Source organism: Epinephelus moara, chromosome 18 (assembly GCF_006386435.1).
Source record: "Epinephelus moara isolate mb chromosome 18, YSFRI_EMoa_1.0, whole genome shotgun sequence".
In the NCBI taxonomy this organism is placed as follows: domain Eukaryota; kingdom Metazoa; phylum Chordata; class Actinopteri; order Perciformes; family Serranidae; genus Epinephelus; species Epinephelus moara.
The window spans coordinates 28,699,027-28,714,907 of record NC_065523.1 but is presented as its reverse complement, the minus strand read 5'-3'; the positions used below and the strand labels follow the sequence as shown (position 1 = coordinate 28,714,907).

The 15,881-nt window shown below is 40.5% G+C and overlaps 1 protein-coding gene across 1 annotated transcript; it reads right to left on the bottom strand.

The window, feature by feature from the left end:
* Positions 1 to 4,796: 4,796 nt before the first annotated feature.
* Positions 4,797 to 11,057, bottom strand: kcnj12b (potassium inwardly rectifying channel subfamily J member 12b). Its single transcript, XM_050068940.1, has 2 exons — positions 10,929 to 11,057; positions 4,797 to 6,506 (listed from the first exon to the last, which is right to left on the bottom strand). Exon 2 carries the CDS (start codon positions 6,357 to 6,359, stop codon positions 5,079 to 5,081), a length of 1,281 nt encoding a protein of 426 aa, XP_049924897.1. The 5' UTR covers positions 6,360 to 6,506; positions 10,929 to 11,057; the 3' UTR covers positions 4,797 to 5,078.
* Positions 11,058 to 15,881: the final 4,824 nt, after the last annotated feature.

Below are 15,881 nucleotides of genomic sequence, written 5' to 3'. Positions count from 1 at the left end.
CCGATAAACGTATAGTTCTTTCCTCTCACTATACACACAGGAAGTCCATGGCCCGGTTCTTCGTTCAAATGGTGGTGGAAGCACCATTTGTTTTCTGGAGCAAGCCCATTCTGATATTTTCAGCACAAGTCAGCAAGATAAAAATACAAATGTGTTGGAATTTGCTGAAATGGCAGTCATGGTGCTTTTAGTTTGAGAAATGTGGAGGGAAAACTAATTCATCTCACCTGGGATAAGTGAAACAGTGGAACACAGTCTGACCCAATATCTTTATTACATGCCCTATTAAAAATAAAAAGAACGAAAGAGACTAATGCCACTGGCCATGAATATAAAAAAACAACATAATACGCCATATGACATCAGTAGATTCAATACTAACTAATAACCAAATGACTATATAAAGTGCATCTCTCCATGGTTTGATGGTTTTGTTTTTTTATTTTGCCAAACGGATTATTTGTAGCCATGGTGCCCATGCGCCAGAAGAAAATGTTGGCATTGTGTGTTTCTGCAAACTACGAATGGCAAGACAGGTTTAATTTATTTATATAGCACATTTCATTTGCTTGTTTCATGCATATCCTGTCAACCTTTTTTAAAGTGACTTAGTATATGAGCTGATTTTGTCATCAGGAGGTGGAGGGGATGGTAGAACATACCTGCCAAGCTGCAGACTTGCAGACAGCTGTTCAAGACCAACAACCTACAGCAGTTTTAACGAGTCATTGCTATGTTTTTCCAGCTGCTTTTTAGGCTCAAAACATGGGTGATTTGTAGCAACATGTCAGTGTGTTTCCATCACCTTTTTAGGGTGCAAGTGTGGGTGTTTTGTAGCAACCCATCTTTGTTTTTCCAGCAGCTTTTTAGGCTACAATCGCAGGTGTTTTGTAGCGACCCATCTGTGTTTATACAGCAGCATTTTAGGTCCCAAATGTGGGTGTTTTGAAGCAACCCATCAGTGGGGATAGTGCCACAAAAAACGATTAGCTTTTACCAAGACATCACTGCATTTCCGGCAAGGATTGTGCCCCCAAAACCCAGTATTTTAAGCCAAAACATGATCTGTTCCTAATCATAACCAAGTGGGTTTTGTGCATAAACACCACAGCGTTGCTGAAACGTAAAAGATTTAAATGCATCTGCTACATCATAACATACAAATATAACGTATCTGTGGTTTGCAGAAACGTACGAGGCCAAAAAATTTTTCTGGGTTTTCATGTGTGTGATCTGCCACAACACAAGCAGGTCAAAGTGAAACTAGGGCGTTCAGTGTATGCCTGTACCAAACACATGATTAAGCAAAGTTTTTCACAGTAATATACTTTAATAATATACCAAAGTGTTATCTTCGGGTATGATTTGATTTGTTTGCACTAGTTTCCTGGTATTTTTTTTATTGTGACACAATCTTAAAACTGATTTCTTACTTCTTCAAATTCATTTTTCATCATATATACATTTTAAATCCTGGCATAAAATGTAGGCTATTATCAGATATAACATTTATTATGACATTATGATGACACGAAAATGCATTTAAATTTGAGTTGTTAATATGTCACAAAATATATTTCTTTGTCACAAGTGGCCAACAAACCTGTAAATGTGAGAAACATGTCCCACAAGCATCCAAAACATTCAAGAGTCATTAATATGTTGGCTTCATATCAAAGAATATATATTCTCAGCACTGAATTTCGTGTTAAATCAAGATTTCCCTTTGGTCAATATTTGTGGGCTTTTTTTTCTTTGGCCTTTTAACTTAATATAGAGCACAGATCTGATACAGTATTACTCCACTCTGTCTCCCACGAGCCTTGTGGGCCTTTGTGACAGTTTCATTTCAGATTACTTTAATTATATTGTCTGTGGAGGCTCTAAAAATTATGTGTTAAGTCTTTGATTACCAATATGTGAGGGGTTTTAGTTAGATTCTCCTGTTCATACTGTGTTTTTATGTCTTGAGGTCACAGAAAGGGCTGAACTTTGAGGTGCTTGTTGTCTTTGGTTATTTTTAATTTTGTGCACATATAAGGAGAAAAGGTCTCATCCGTAAATTATAGAGATAGTGTACAGCTGTGTTTTTATTTCCCTTTAGAATACATATTGCATATGAGAAGAATTACAACTGAACTCCCACTTCTGTGGTGAGCGGCATCTCCTCTCCTCCTGCCTGTCCTGCTCACACCTACTGACTGCCTGTGCACGGGGCAAGAGGAGAGAGGGGGAGAGATCCCATGCTGAAGAGCTGTGGACTGCGATTACTTTAAGCAGCATGCATGGAAATAAATTATAACGTATTAGTTGCTTTTTTTTCTTAACAGTCGAAATAAGTCACTGATTTTGTTGCTTTTAAAAAATAAAGTCGCAAAAAGGGTCTGAAAAGTCACTAAATTTAGCATGAAAGTCGCCCAGCACTTTTATAACATAATCTACCATATTACATGCTTTATTTTGTTTGGGGTTACAGTTTACTTCGAAAAAGCCCCTTTTAATGGCTTATTTGCTTTTTGTGTGGAAGTCACATCAGCCTGTCCTACTGTTTATTGGATTTGGGTTGGTTTACACTCCAGCAACTTCAGCCAACATTACCTGAGATAGTGTTATTGTTAGTCTTGATATTAAAAGCTTTTTTTTCTTGTAATGTTAAAAGTGAAACATACAGTACAATTTGGAAATATGAAAAACAAAGCATAACTGTAATATGTTAGTAGGCCTATGCAAGCTAAGCAAAATAAGATGAGCTAAACAGAGTTATGTTAGAGTGAACAGTCTGATCTTTAGGGCTGGATATCGTTACAATTACAATACCAGTACCAATACCAGTACCCCTAAAGTGATACCAATACTTTATTCAATACCCATAATGTGAATGGAGTGGCACATACTTTAAAATGTTTTGGTGGCATCTCGGCACACTGCACTACCATCTCCGTCAAATACATCGCACTTGACTTCACCCCACCACAGACTGTATGTGTTGTAGCTCCAGCTGCAGGAGTATGGCCACTCACACAGTGACAGGGCTAACTGCTATTAAGGGGTTTAATGACAGAGTCGAGCCATTTCGGTGACGGTGTGAGTTTGTTGGGACCATAGACTGGACGGATGAAGGGATGAACAACATGATAAGCCTGTTTTTGTCTACCACTGCCTGAAATCAAGGACCCATTGTGTCAGAAAATACCTCTGTCAATCAGTACTGTAAACTAGGGGAGTGGGGCTTAGCAAATGCTTGCTCAGTTAGTGTTTGCTCAAAGTCGCAATGTTCCTGGTAAACTGTTGAGTAAGAAAATATATAGACAGATGCTATTTGTACCCAGGGGTGTCCATAGACAACAGTGCTATTTGCACTTGGGGTGGAGTAGCTGTTGTGGATATTTACTGCCAGGTGTAGCCTATGTAGCATCATGGCAGAGACGAGCATCCAGATGTCCATAGCCAAAAATGCTATATACAGCCCAGTGTGCATTATTGGGCATCCTAACAACATAGAAATATGAAGTTAACACAAACAGGTCTATTAATCTATTCTGCTAAGGTTTATGTACACAGTGTGCATTCAGCAGCTTTATACATCCTAAAAACTGAAATAATAAGTCAACTAAGTCTAAAAATAAGACAACACTAACTCAAATGGGACTCAAACCCCAGTTTGTTTCATGAAAGTCCAGTGTTTAACCCATTTATCCAGCAGACTTGGCGTGCTCACTCAAAAAGTCTCAAAAGTAATAGGGTGCCGGTCCTAAACAATCCACAGAAAAGTACAAAACCTGACAGCACTCACTTATAAGTGTGACACTTTTAATTTAATAAACTGCACAGCAGCAGATAAACGGACGCGTTTCAGCTCATAGCCGTCCTCAGCGTTAGGAGTAGGTGTAACGCTGAGGACGGCTTTGAGCTGAAACGCGTCCATTTATCTGCTGCTGTGCAGTTTATTAAATTAAAAGTGTCACACTTATAAGTGAGTGCTGTCAGGTTTTGTACTTTTCTGTAACCCATTTATCCACCATATCTTATTACTGCCATGGACTGTCGTCGAAAACTATGTCACCTGAATCTCTGGCCGTACATTTATGAGTTTTCTCTTGTAATTCACCACTTTAATCCCAGAATATCCGAGATTAGCTGGTATTACCCCTAACCATGACCTCTTTGCCCTAATCCTAACTGTTTCTGACCTAGAGGTGTCAACATGACGAGCTCTAGCCAATCACAGCATGCAGTGGGATCTGTAATAACGTGTAAATAGCCAAAATACTGCAGTGTGATTATCCTCACCTTGGTGCAAGCAGGCACTCTGAAATGTTTAACATCTATTCAGGTCAAATGTTTCCCTCTGGCTGAAATGTAAAGACAGAGTAGTTTCCCTGTCATCATGCTTAAATGACATACGATGCACCATCAACTGTGTTTTCCCTTTTTCTGATGGAAATATTTAGAAAACTACCTTCTCAAGTGTCTCCCACACTTTCATGGAGTCCAGTTGTATGTATGCCAACTAACCACGTCATCCATGGACATTGTATAATGTATAATATTTAGAGTCTTATTATACACATAAATTATATCAATAAGATTAAAATACGCTGTTGAGCTACACCTCTGTTTTTACTAAATCGATCTGGAGAAATATTCCCACACTTTAGTTTTCTAAATGTCATCTGCAAAGTGTCAATTTCACTCCACACTCATTTGCAAATTGTATATTTGCGGACGGTGAACAGCACCTACAGATAGTCCCAACAAAACTATGAAACATGTCTTAAAATATTCATACAAAACTATGTTATTGTCATGCACTTTATTACTAGAATCATCTGCAAATTGAAACATGACAGTTTTCTTTGCATTTGATAAAGCTTCGTAACCATCTCAGGGAAGCAAAAGAGTTAATCCAGTGAGAAGTGCAATGAGTTTATCCCTGCTTGTCTAACAGGGATCAGTTCTGCTGTTTCTCCTCCTGTAGTGGTATCCTCGTGTCAGTAGGATGACAGTCATAGGGCTCTTTACGCAACACTTGCATTGCTCTGCATCCAAAAACAAACTAGACGAGCAACAGCCAAAGGTTAAATCTCTGATTCTCTACGGGACGACTTTTGATCTCGTCCAGGAGTGGCCTGCTCATTCCCTAGCTCTGATAAACACTGTCTTTCTTCCTCTTTCTCCACATCGCCTTCATCCTCCTCATCCCTGCTGATGAAGGCAAGCTCATTCTCATAGCAGAAAGAGTTGGCACCAGATGTTGGGAATTTTCTCTCCTCCATGTCTTTGGCACTGCATCTGGGGGTGGAGGGTACTTCGAATGTTTTGTGAAAGTAGGCGTAATCTATCCTGTACTGACTCCTCTCCTCAAAGATGACGGGCTCAAAGCGGTGACCCCACAGGATCTCTGAGGGCAGGTAAGAGCTGCGTGCCTGTGTCGTCATGGCTGTGGCCTCCACCAACCCTTCAAGTATAATTACTATCTCAAAATCAGATGTTTCGAGATCTTGCTTACTGATGCCAAACAGTGGACTGTCTTCATCAATCTCATGTATGACAGTGAGGGGTGCAACCAGAAACAGGCGGTCTGTGCCTTTGTCATAGCCGACGTTCATGTCAATCTGATCCAAGGGGATGTATTCGCCTTCCTCTGTGTAACGGGGCTTGACGAGTTGGGCTCGCACATGAGCTTCCACAATGTGGCTCTTCCTTAGATTAGCAACCCTAAACATGAGGCACAGTTTCCCATCACGTAAAGCAATGACTGCATTGTGGCTGAACAGTAGAGTCTCTGCACGCTTTTTGGGCCTTGCCATCTTAGCCATGATGGCACCAATCATGAAGGCATCGATGATGCAGCCCATGATGGACTGAAAGACCACCATGAAGACAGCAGCCGGACATTCCTCTGTCACACAACGAGCACCATAGCCAATGGTTGTCTGGGTCTCAATGGAGAAAAGGAAAGCTGCCACGAAGGTGTTAACTTGTGTGACGCAAGGAACAAAGCTGTCATCCCCTTCAGGATGGTCCATGTCACCATGTAGGAGGCCGATGACGTAGAACGCCAGACCAAATGATAGCCAGGATGCCACAAACACCAGGCTGAATAGCAGGAACATGTATCGCCAGCGGATGTCCACACATGTTGTAAAAATGTCAGATATGTACCGCTGTGACTTCTCATCCATGTTTGAGAAATTGATGTTGCATTGGCCAGCCTTGCTGACAAACCGGCTGTGGTATTTGCGTCTCGTGTGAATCTTGCCATTGCCGAAGCTGCCCACAGCAGGCATGGTATTTAGTCTCAGGCCTTCTTCTTCACAGGACACGACACTGTGGTGGTGGGCCCTTCCCACACTCATGCCTCAGTGGGGCAGAGCCACGTGAGCCACTTTACACGATCAGCCCAGCTCATACAAAACTGACCAGGCTCACAGGAAGTGTGTGGCTCCTTCCAGAACAGACGCAGTGTCAGCTGGAATTGAGAAGTGAGGCACAAAAATAGTTTCCTGTAAAGGAAGGACAGGCAGAATATTAGCATACAGTATTATCTATTATCTGCATACAATGGAATTTTGTAAGGTGAATGGATGTCATCTAAAAAGTGGAATATGAATCACTTTACCTATGTTTAGACAGAAAATTTAGATAACCACACAGTCATGTTTTGCAATACTAATTTGACAACATATTGCTGATTCTGGCCTCAGAAGACTGCACACTGTGTACACTGGACAAAGCAAGTGAACATGATGTACATTTCCACTTAAATTCACAGTAAGCAGTGGTGCTCCCAAAGGGGGCCAGAGGGGGCCTTGGCCTCCTTGATAAAATTGCTCCTCCCTGTAGTGGTCCTCCTTCGCAAAAATGATTAGAGGCTGGCCTTATAATATTTAAGTGACTGTGGTGCACTCATTTTTAAACTCTTTTTTTTCCCAGTTAGGGGTTGTGGGGTAAAGAGCCTATTCCAGTTGACACTGGGTGAGAGGCGGGGAACACCCTGGACAGGGGGATTATCGCAGGGCTAACATATAGAGACAGACAACCATGTCCTGAAATAAATCGTAAAATAAGAAACCAAAATATATAAGTAGCAGTTCCTTAGCTCTCTTATTGGCATAGTTTTCAACTAGTAGCCTATAAACTTCAACTGCATAATTGACATCCTGAAATTCAGTGATGGTTTTTAGTTTTGATGTAGGCTACCACCCCAAGATTTTCAGTGGCCTCATCTGGCCATATTTCTGGGGGCATCACTACCTGTAAGTAGTTTCAGTGTGAAATAAAACTTTTTTCTGCACAGTTTAGGAATACTGCATATTCTTCTATCTCTTTGCTTCAGCACACCACTGACTATAATTTGTCTAAGTACAACTTGTTTAGGACAGACTTCTACTTCCCTACCCAAAAATATATAGACCTCTCTGAGGAGTCACTCACTGTCAACTCAAATTGTTTTAGAAGATGGTTTCTAATAATAGCTGCTGTTTTACAAAGCTTTCCCAGCTAATGCTTGTTGGATTTTCATGTAATATTTTTCTACTGTTGATTCTGTAACAGGTCTTTTGATTGTTTTTCTTCTCAATATAGTCAAAATGTAGTTGATGAATGTAATTGCCAGTAATCTGTGTTTTGAAGATGTTCAGATGTCAATTAATTTATGTGGCACAATTTAGGGCAAATATGAAAATGATACAGTTTTACATAGATTTTCAAACAGAACTACATTTAATTTGTAATATATCCCTCCAGACATTTGATTTTCTGTCCTACCTCTCTTTCCCCACTTGCTCTTTTGGAAATACTCTGGTGTATACAATACATGTTTCTCTGATCAACAAGGTACAGAAATAGCCAGCTAATCCAATGCCCTGCCATTTTATATGACGTATCTTCTGTTTCCTCCAGCTGGCACAACTATTAGAGTCACTGGAGTACTGTGATGAGGCTGTGTGAGTCCCCTGTGAGGCTAAACTGGAAAATAATATGGGCCGAAAAACACGGGGCAGAAAATTGGGCATCATAGAAGAGATAGCCTCAGATACTAATGCTTTGAAGATAGGAATCGATGGAATCACTTCAGGTACATTAATGGAAAAGATATTTTTAAAAAAGGGGAACTTTATCCTGACCAGTCTCCAACTGCAGCCTTCAGCACATCTAGCTTGTGCTTGATTTGTTGTCCTAGAAATAAATTTGTTACATCTTCTATATGATTTACAGCAAATTGTGTGACACGTAGTTTTCATTTTCATTTATTTGTTTTAAGCCTGTAGTGCAAGTACCAGTATCATACAGTAAACTTAATCAAAAATCTGAATATCCTGTTTCACACAGAAACACATAATACCAACGAAGAGGACAGCTGTCAGCAACAGGTTTATACTCTTTCTGCTTGAATATTTTGGAGTCAAACTTTCTATAAAGTTTTAGCCTACTCAACTTTGTGATAAACAAAAGTTTACAGTCTAGTGGCTCTGTGCAGCTGTACTTAGGCTCACATTGCAAAGATGTTAAAATAATAAGACGACAGCTAGGAGATCTCAGAATGAGGCTGTGCATTTTGATGAGTGCATACACCTGTGTGTATACAGAAACCTTTGTGTTTTTCACAAGGCTTTTGTAACATGCTCCAAATGTCTAGCAGGTATAATGTTTATGTTCACCAGCTTAGCTAAGTTAGCTGGCATGCTAACATGATGATGCTGCTACATGAAAAGTTATGTGTACAACACTCATACTCACCTCAAAAGCATTGTAGTCACTCAACCTGTTGAGTCATTTAAAGAAATACTTTATCCACAAAATGACCATTTGTATATCAATCACTCACCCTGTGTTACACTGAATTCATGCTGCCTTTCTCATATGCCTCCACGGTGAACAAAGATTGAAGAAGATGAACTGCAGTACAAAGGGACAGCATTTGATAACAGCAAAGCTTTATCAAAACATCCATTTGCAAACTCTTACAACTCATGCAGTATAATCCAAGTCTCATGTATCCAGTTGTGTTCAGTACTTCCCAAACACATGCTATATCTCTAAATCCTTACTATTTCAACACATTATTAAATTGTCTCATCCACAAACAAAAGTGCACCTGGGCAAGCATGTGCGTTTGAACTCTGCTTAATGGCATACATAAGCAGAGATCAAACGCACATCCTTGCCCAGGAGTGCCGCTTGCATGCATGTCTGTTTTAAATAGTAATGTTTTCACAAAATGCATGTGTTTGAGAAGTACTGAGCATATGACTGGTAAAATAAGACTTGGATTATATTGAACGAGTTGTATATGAGTTTGTTAATGGATGTTTTGATATAGTTTTGCTGTTGTTAAACGCAGTCCCCCTTTGCTGTAATTCATCAACAATATTCACCATTTGTGGATTCTATGTTCCCCATGGAGACATTTGAGAAAAACAGAGTTTTCCTTACAAATTCAATGTGACACAGGGTGAGTAATTGATATACAAATGGTCATTTTGTGGGTGACGTATTCCTTTAAGTTCAACTTTATTGCCACATGTATAAGTTCAGTGCAATGCTTGTGCTTACTCGTTTTTTTGTGTACAAATAACACACCAAGAAACAAGTTGACAGCAGCTTGTAGCACCATAGTGCGACGCCATCTTGAATATTTTGGTACTTTTGCACATTTCACCCAAACTTAAGATTTCAACCTCAGGCCAAGCACTGGGTGCTTAAAGGAAAGCGAGGAATCACCAAAATCATTAGGATCCATTCCAAAAGATTCATCCCAAAGGATTTATCCTTAAGGTTGATACAAAACTTACACAGCAATCTATCCAATAGTTGACACATGACATATCTGTACATCTGGACAAATGTACAGATATGTCATGATATGTATAAAATTTCATATACCTGCATTAGCACCAAAGCCACGCTGCAGTTAATTTATCTCCTGAGTCTCCAGCTCTGAGTGATATTCATGTCACTTGCTTTACTGATGTTCAGCTGCTCTCATTCTTCGTATGATCATTTTATTGTCAGAGGTTTAATCCACTGATGGAACTTCACTCATTTCAAGTCATAAAACAAGACCCTGTCACACCATCACACTTCAGACTCGAGGCACACAGAGAAAAGCACTTCAACTACGCATCAGCACAAGGTGACATGTTGGTCAGCAACTGTCTGTGACATGTTAAGTCTTGCCTTTTAGATAATTATCATGGTTGATTTTGATTACATTGCCCTTTAGGATATCTGAGAACAAGACTGGTGGGTAAACTGTTTCTTCAATAGACGACATGCAGTCAAACATCAAATAACACACCTCAGCATTTTAAGAATGTGTAGTTATAAAGCAACTGGGATTTCAGCTGTAATAAAACTTCCAAATGGGGTCACACAGGCTGCTGTGCAGGTGTCCCCACCATGAATAATCTACTGCTATATAAAGATACATACAAAAACCCTGTACATAAAACAGAACAGGTATGAAACATGATGAATTTTATATAAACTTTCTGTACAGATTCAAGTTGTGGTGTGTTTCAAACCCTCAATTGTAAGAGTTTTGTGTGCAGACTCCAGGATGACAATTAATAACAACAAATTTGACATTTTATGCATGTTTGAGTATGGGTATGTGTGTTTTTACACAGTTGTTTACGATTCTCAATGCTCTACAGTAGTTGCTAGGAAGCAAGGGATATTAATATCTAGTATTCTGTGCGACTGCTTCGCAGCTCTCACAGGAGCCACACTCTGCCTGCTGGGCTGTGATCTCAACACCGGAGCAGAGATGAGTCTATTCCTCTGCTGACGTTTGTCACAATAGAGACTGAAAATATATTTACATTTAACAATGAGAGACACTCTAGAGGTCTATAATTAGAAAGGTGTTTCCTACAGTATTATATTTATAGTTTCTCTGTCTAAAATCATAAGCAGCTTACCTTGTGTGCAAATGTTCCCAATAAATGTGGATTCCCAACTTTCTGTTTCTTCAATATCTCTCAGTCTTTATCCAAACTGCTGCATGTTTCTCCTCAGGCTTCCTTCAACTCTTCTCTTCTGTTACGGGTAGAACCACTCTATCCTCCTGAGGCAGAAAAGTAAACCGCCACAGAGTACCATCATGCCTGTGCCTCCTAGTTTTAACGTGTCTCTTTCTCCACTCAAAAAGCAGAGCATTACAATCACTCCTACTGTCCTGTCCTCCAACGCTACTGCACGAATGATATTCAGTTGATCAGAAACAGGAAAGAAATTAGAAAATGACTAGTAAAGTACTGAAGGTATAATTTCGACCCTCAAAATAGCACAACAAGTTGATCACAGCTATTCCAGATGAAATGTCTGCATGGCTCACATGGCCTGTAGGGTCCAATCCAATCAAAAATCAATCCCTCACAGCTTATTTTAGAGTCATGGGTAGTCGACAGTCTCACACTTTCTTGGTATATCTGCTATCTGATCTTGTTCTGCTGCAGATCCCACTCTGTATCCCACATCCAGTGAACTATTGCTCACTGCTCAGCTCTCGTCCTCCCCCTCCCTTTCACGGTGTCACTGTAGATACTTGGCATTTGGAGGCTACGTGCTCTTCCCCTACCAAGTGTTGCATCGGTGCTGGTCAGCAATGCTCAGAGTTTATAGAACCAACTGGTTTATTCAGGACTCGTGTGTACTAGAGAGACCATCAATGACCAGAACATAAACACGTTGTATAACTGATTGCTCTGTTTTTAATTTGGTTTAATCATTTTCCTATGATGTATATCTTGTTTTGTGAAAGTATTGCTTTACAGATTGGGCAACACCAGTGCTGTGTATAATGATATTTCTTTATAGCTTCTAATTTATTTCAGAAAAGCAAGAAAAAGAAAACACTTCTGGCACATTGTATGTATTGTTGCTTCAGAGGTTAAATCTGCCCATTACGTGGGCATCTATGGAAATAAAGAAGTAAATCATACTTGTAATTCATTACCATACTCTTTAATGTTGTCTCTATTTTCTAACTAAAACCAAACAGACCACAGAGTGGGTGGTGTGGTCTCCATTTTGACTCATTCAGAAAGCAAAGCAGCTCCTGTTGAACACGCTGGACTTTGAAAAGCCCATGTAGGCAGTCCCTTGCTGAACATCACTCATTGGTCTCATCCGTGTGCTCATGCCTGGATGGAGGAAATCAGTGAATAACTTGTGTATCACAGGGTTAAAAAGCAGTTGTTCCCTTGATTATAGTTGAAAACAAGACTATGAGGGGCGAATTCACAAAGAATGGATTGCATCTGCCGATAGCACCATGGCGCATGAGTATCTGCCCCTTCTCAAGCGTCAGTTCATAAAAGACACTACGCTTATGATGTTACAGCACACAAACGCCTGTAAGGTTTTAAAGCTGAGTGCAATTTGGCCTTATTTGATCTGAGTGTAATTATCCATGTGGCAAAGTGTAAATGTTGCCTTTGCTCCAGTAGCACAGTAGGCAGATCAATAGCAGAGAGGAAAAGAAAACTGAAATTTGCAGACTGTGAGCTACAGGTCCTGACCAACGAAGTGCAGAGGCAATCCTCAAAACTTCAAGCAGAAATAATTTGAATGTGACAGGAAGAAACCATATTTTGGACTTAATATCCCAGTCTGTCAGTGTGCTGTAGTAACCACCAATGTATGCATGCTACCTCATTTAAATTAATGCAAATAGCACAGGAGCACCGAGACGCTATTTGCTTGGCAGTGCAATTAGAAGTGCATTTCACCCTTTGCAGGTGCTTTGAGTATTATAAGTTCTTTTTGTCTTCTTAGTGCAGGCTTAGTGGCTGCAAAAGCTGTGCAATTCTTTTGTGAATTCACCCCTGAGTCTATAGCCACACTGACAGCTGTGTGAGACTGTACTGAGGCACAGTTGAAAAGCCAGGATCACTGAAGTCATTAGCATACATTATCTAGGAACTATAATGTCTGCACCAAAATTTATGCCAATCCATCCAGTAGATGTTGAGAATTTCACACAAAGTGAAAATGTTGACCTGCTGATGGTGCTAGAGGAAAAGTCAGGGGATCACCAAAGTAAACTTCTGGAAGACATCTTAAAGACATCCAAAAATAAAAATGTCAACCTTACGGTGGCAGTTAAGGAAAAGCGAAAGGATCACCAAAGTCAGTGGGGTTCATCCTCTATGGATCGTGAATGTCTGTACAACATAACATCTTATAGCCGTTCAGATATTTCAGTCCGGACCAAAGACGTGGACCAACCAATAATGCCATTCCTAGAGCCACAGCACTACATGGATTAAAATGTGACCCTGACCAAAAGCATAGGATAGACATGCTTACATTGTCTCTTAATACTTGTATGCAACCACAGTTTGTTTCCAAACACCACGGATCAAAATATATTTGCTGTGTGTATGCTACAACACGTCATGCTGGTTTTTAACAACCCACTACCACATTGGCGAGAAGTTGTAATTATTTTACAGGATAGAGAAAGGATCAACAGTACCAGTACTCGCCTGACCCTGGTGGAAGGTGCATGTAACGCTGCAATATTACAGCCCCCAAGGAAGCTAAGCTGTGGTAGTCTGAGTATCAGTTTTCTCATACTAATGTGAAATGATATTTGACCTTTGAGAGTGATAGTGCTGTTGGATCTGTGTTCACTAAAGCAGTTATCACACTACAGATTTTTGATGAAATGATTAATCTTTTTTATACAGCACATTTAAAAACCTTAAAATACAAAGTGCTTTGGGTGTGTGTTTCAGTGTGTGGGTGAGCTATGGCTTTACGTCCACACTATGTTACTGTAACTGTACCCTTACTATGATACCAGGCCTGTAAATGGGTCATGGGTTCAGTTATGTGATGGCAGACCAGATGGGGATGTGAAGTGTGCTATAGGGACAGAGAGAGCCCGGCCGATACCTTGTACCCAGCGAGTTATTTAAAGGCCACTTCACTGCGGCAGGACAAAGTGGGCCAGGCTCTACCACACTCAGGACACAAGCTGCAGTTTGATCACCTTTCAGATAATCAGCACACATTCTCCTGATTTACATCGAGTGATATGTCACAGTGTGGTTGTCCCCATGTGATACAGGAGACACAGGATGTTTACTTGAAGCTCAGTCAGACATGAGCATAACTGGTTCTGGCAGGACACTCGGGATTGGGAGCATGGCAGGTACTCTAATTATACAACTGTGTAACCGTCTGTTTGGTTCAGTCCCACCAGCACTCCTGCTGCTCGTGCTACCTTGCTGCAGTTACTGCTCATTGTTCTATTGTCTGTAGCTTCAGTATCTATAGCAGTAAGATGTGGCCTGCAATTGCTTATCGGAATGAAATTACTCACACAGTTAACCCATTTATCTGCACTACAACTACTACTAGTACTACTACAAATACTACATTTACATTTTGAAAATCGATCCTAGTGTCAACAGGATCAATACCAAAAAAGGGAATGCTTTTTTTACGTCGTACCTGTTGATATTTCAGGAAGAAAACTGTGCAAACAGCGTTCTGTTGTCGTGAATACATCTAGTGCATGTACAGTACTCTTTGCTCCTCCAATGCTCTTGCGTTGTCTGCACTCTAACAACATATGCGTCGTACACGGGCAGCACACTGCAGCGTGCACCATGACTAGTTTAATCTGACACAAAATAGCAGTGATGACTTAGTAAAAGAGTGTCAGATAGTAGTGTCAGTATTGATACCAATAGTGTCAGACCCCCTGACACTATTGGTATCAATATCAACAGTGCTGGCCCTGTATTGCTTGGTACTGAATTTAAACCAAATTTTGTGGCATTGCCCACCACTACTTTTGGCATCTGACAAGACATATGCCCTTTTCAAAGACATTATATGTATATATATACATATATATGTATAAAGTGCAACTGAGTTCTAATTCTCCACACAAGCCCTTCCCCCTTCCTCTTCAACTTCTTGTCACAGACCACAGTTAATAACACGCACAAATCAAGTGCCCTGTAGCATCCATGTCTCCCTGACCTGCTATCATTTGTGACAGCCGGCCAGGTAACAATAGTGATTGCCCTAAGCTGTGGCATTGTTTGTTCCTGTCATTAAATTAAACAACAATGAGTGTATTAGTAATGATATAATTGAAGCTACCTAGCAGAATTTCAGGAACATTACCACACCTCAACTGTGTCACTTCCTGCTTAAATACCTGCCTGACTTACTCTTACTCCGCTCTTGTATTCTTCGCGCCTCCGCCCCACCTCCTTCCTCTCTTCCTCTCTGTCTTCCTCTTCTTTTCGTAGGACGGGGTTTTTCATGCATGGTTGCTATGGCAGATTCCTTGTCTGTGTGGTGGTGTATTTATTTGCAGAGATTCTGCCCTCTGCATGGATTTTCTGATTTTTGGAACATATACTGTATCCCCACAGCGCTCAGAAAAACACATGAGCATGCTTCCCGCTTGCAGGAAAATGTAATTATTCCAGCGAGCCACACTTCGGCGCTGCTTGGTTTGCCTTTAGCGTAGTCATTGCTGCTATATGAGGTTTCAGTGGCTCAGTGGTTGACATTATTTTTTTGAACTTCTACGGATAGAAATTTGTTGAATAGACCTACAAAAGCAGAAAAAAATCTGTCCTTCTTAGGTAGGAGCTAACTTTCCTGTAGAAACCTCCAACAAAATGGTTGCAACCCAGCAGTGATCACAAGGAAGACATCTAAAACAAAATCTAGAGATATGTAGAGAATCTGAGAGATATTAATGTCTCTGTTGGCAGCCAACACGGATAAAAACAACCTGAGTGGGGAAGAGAGGCGTTGTGCTCCCACCCAACAGAAAGAAATGCTGCACATTCTCAAGACACAGGAGTTTTTTTTAGGGAGCTGTTCACTAACCTCCC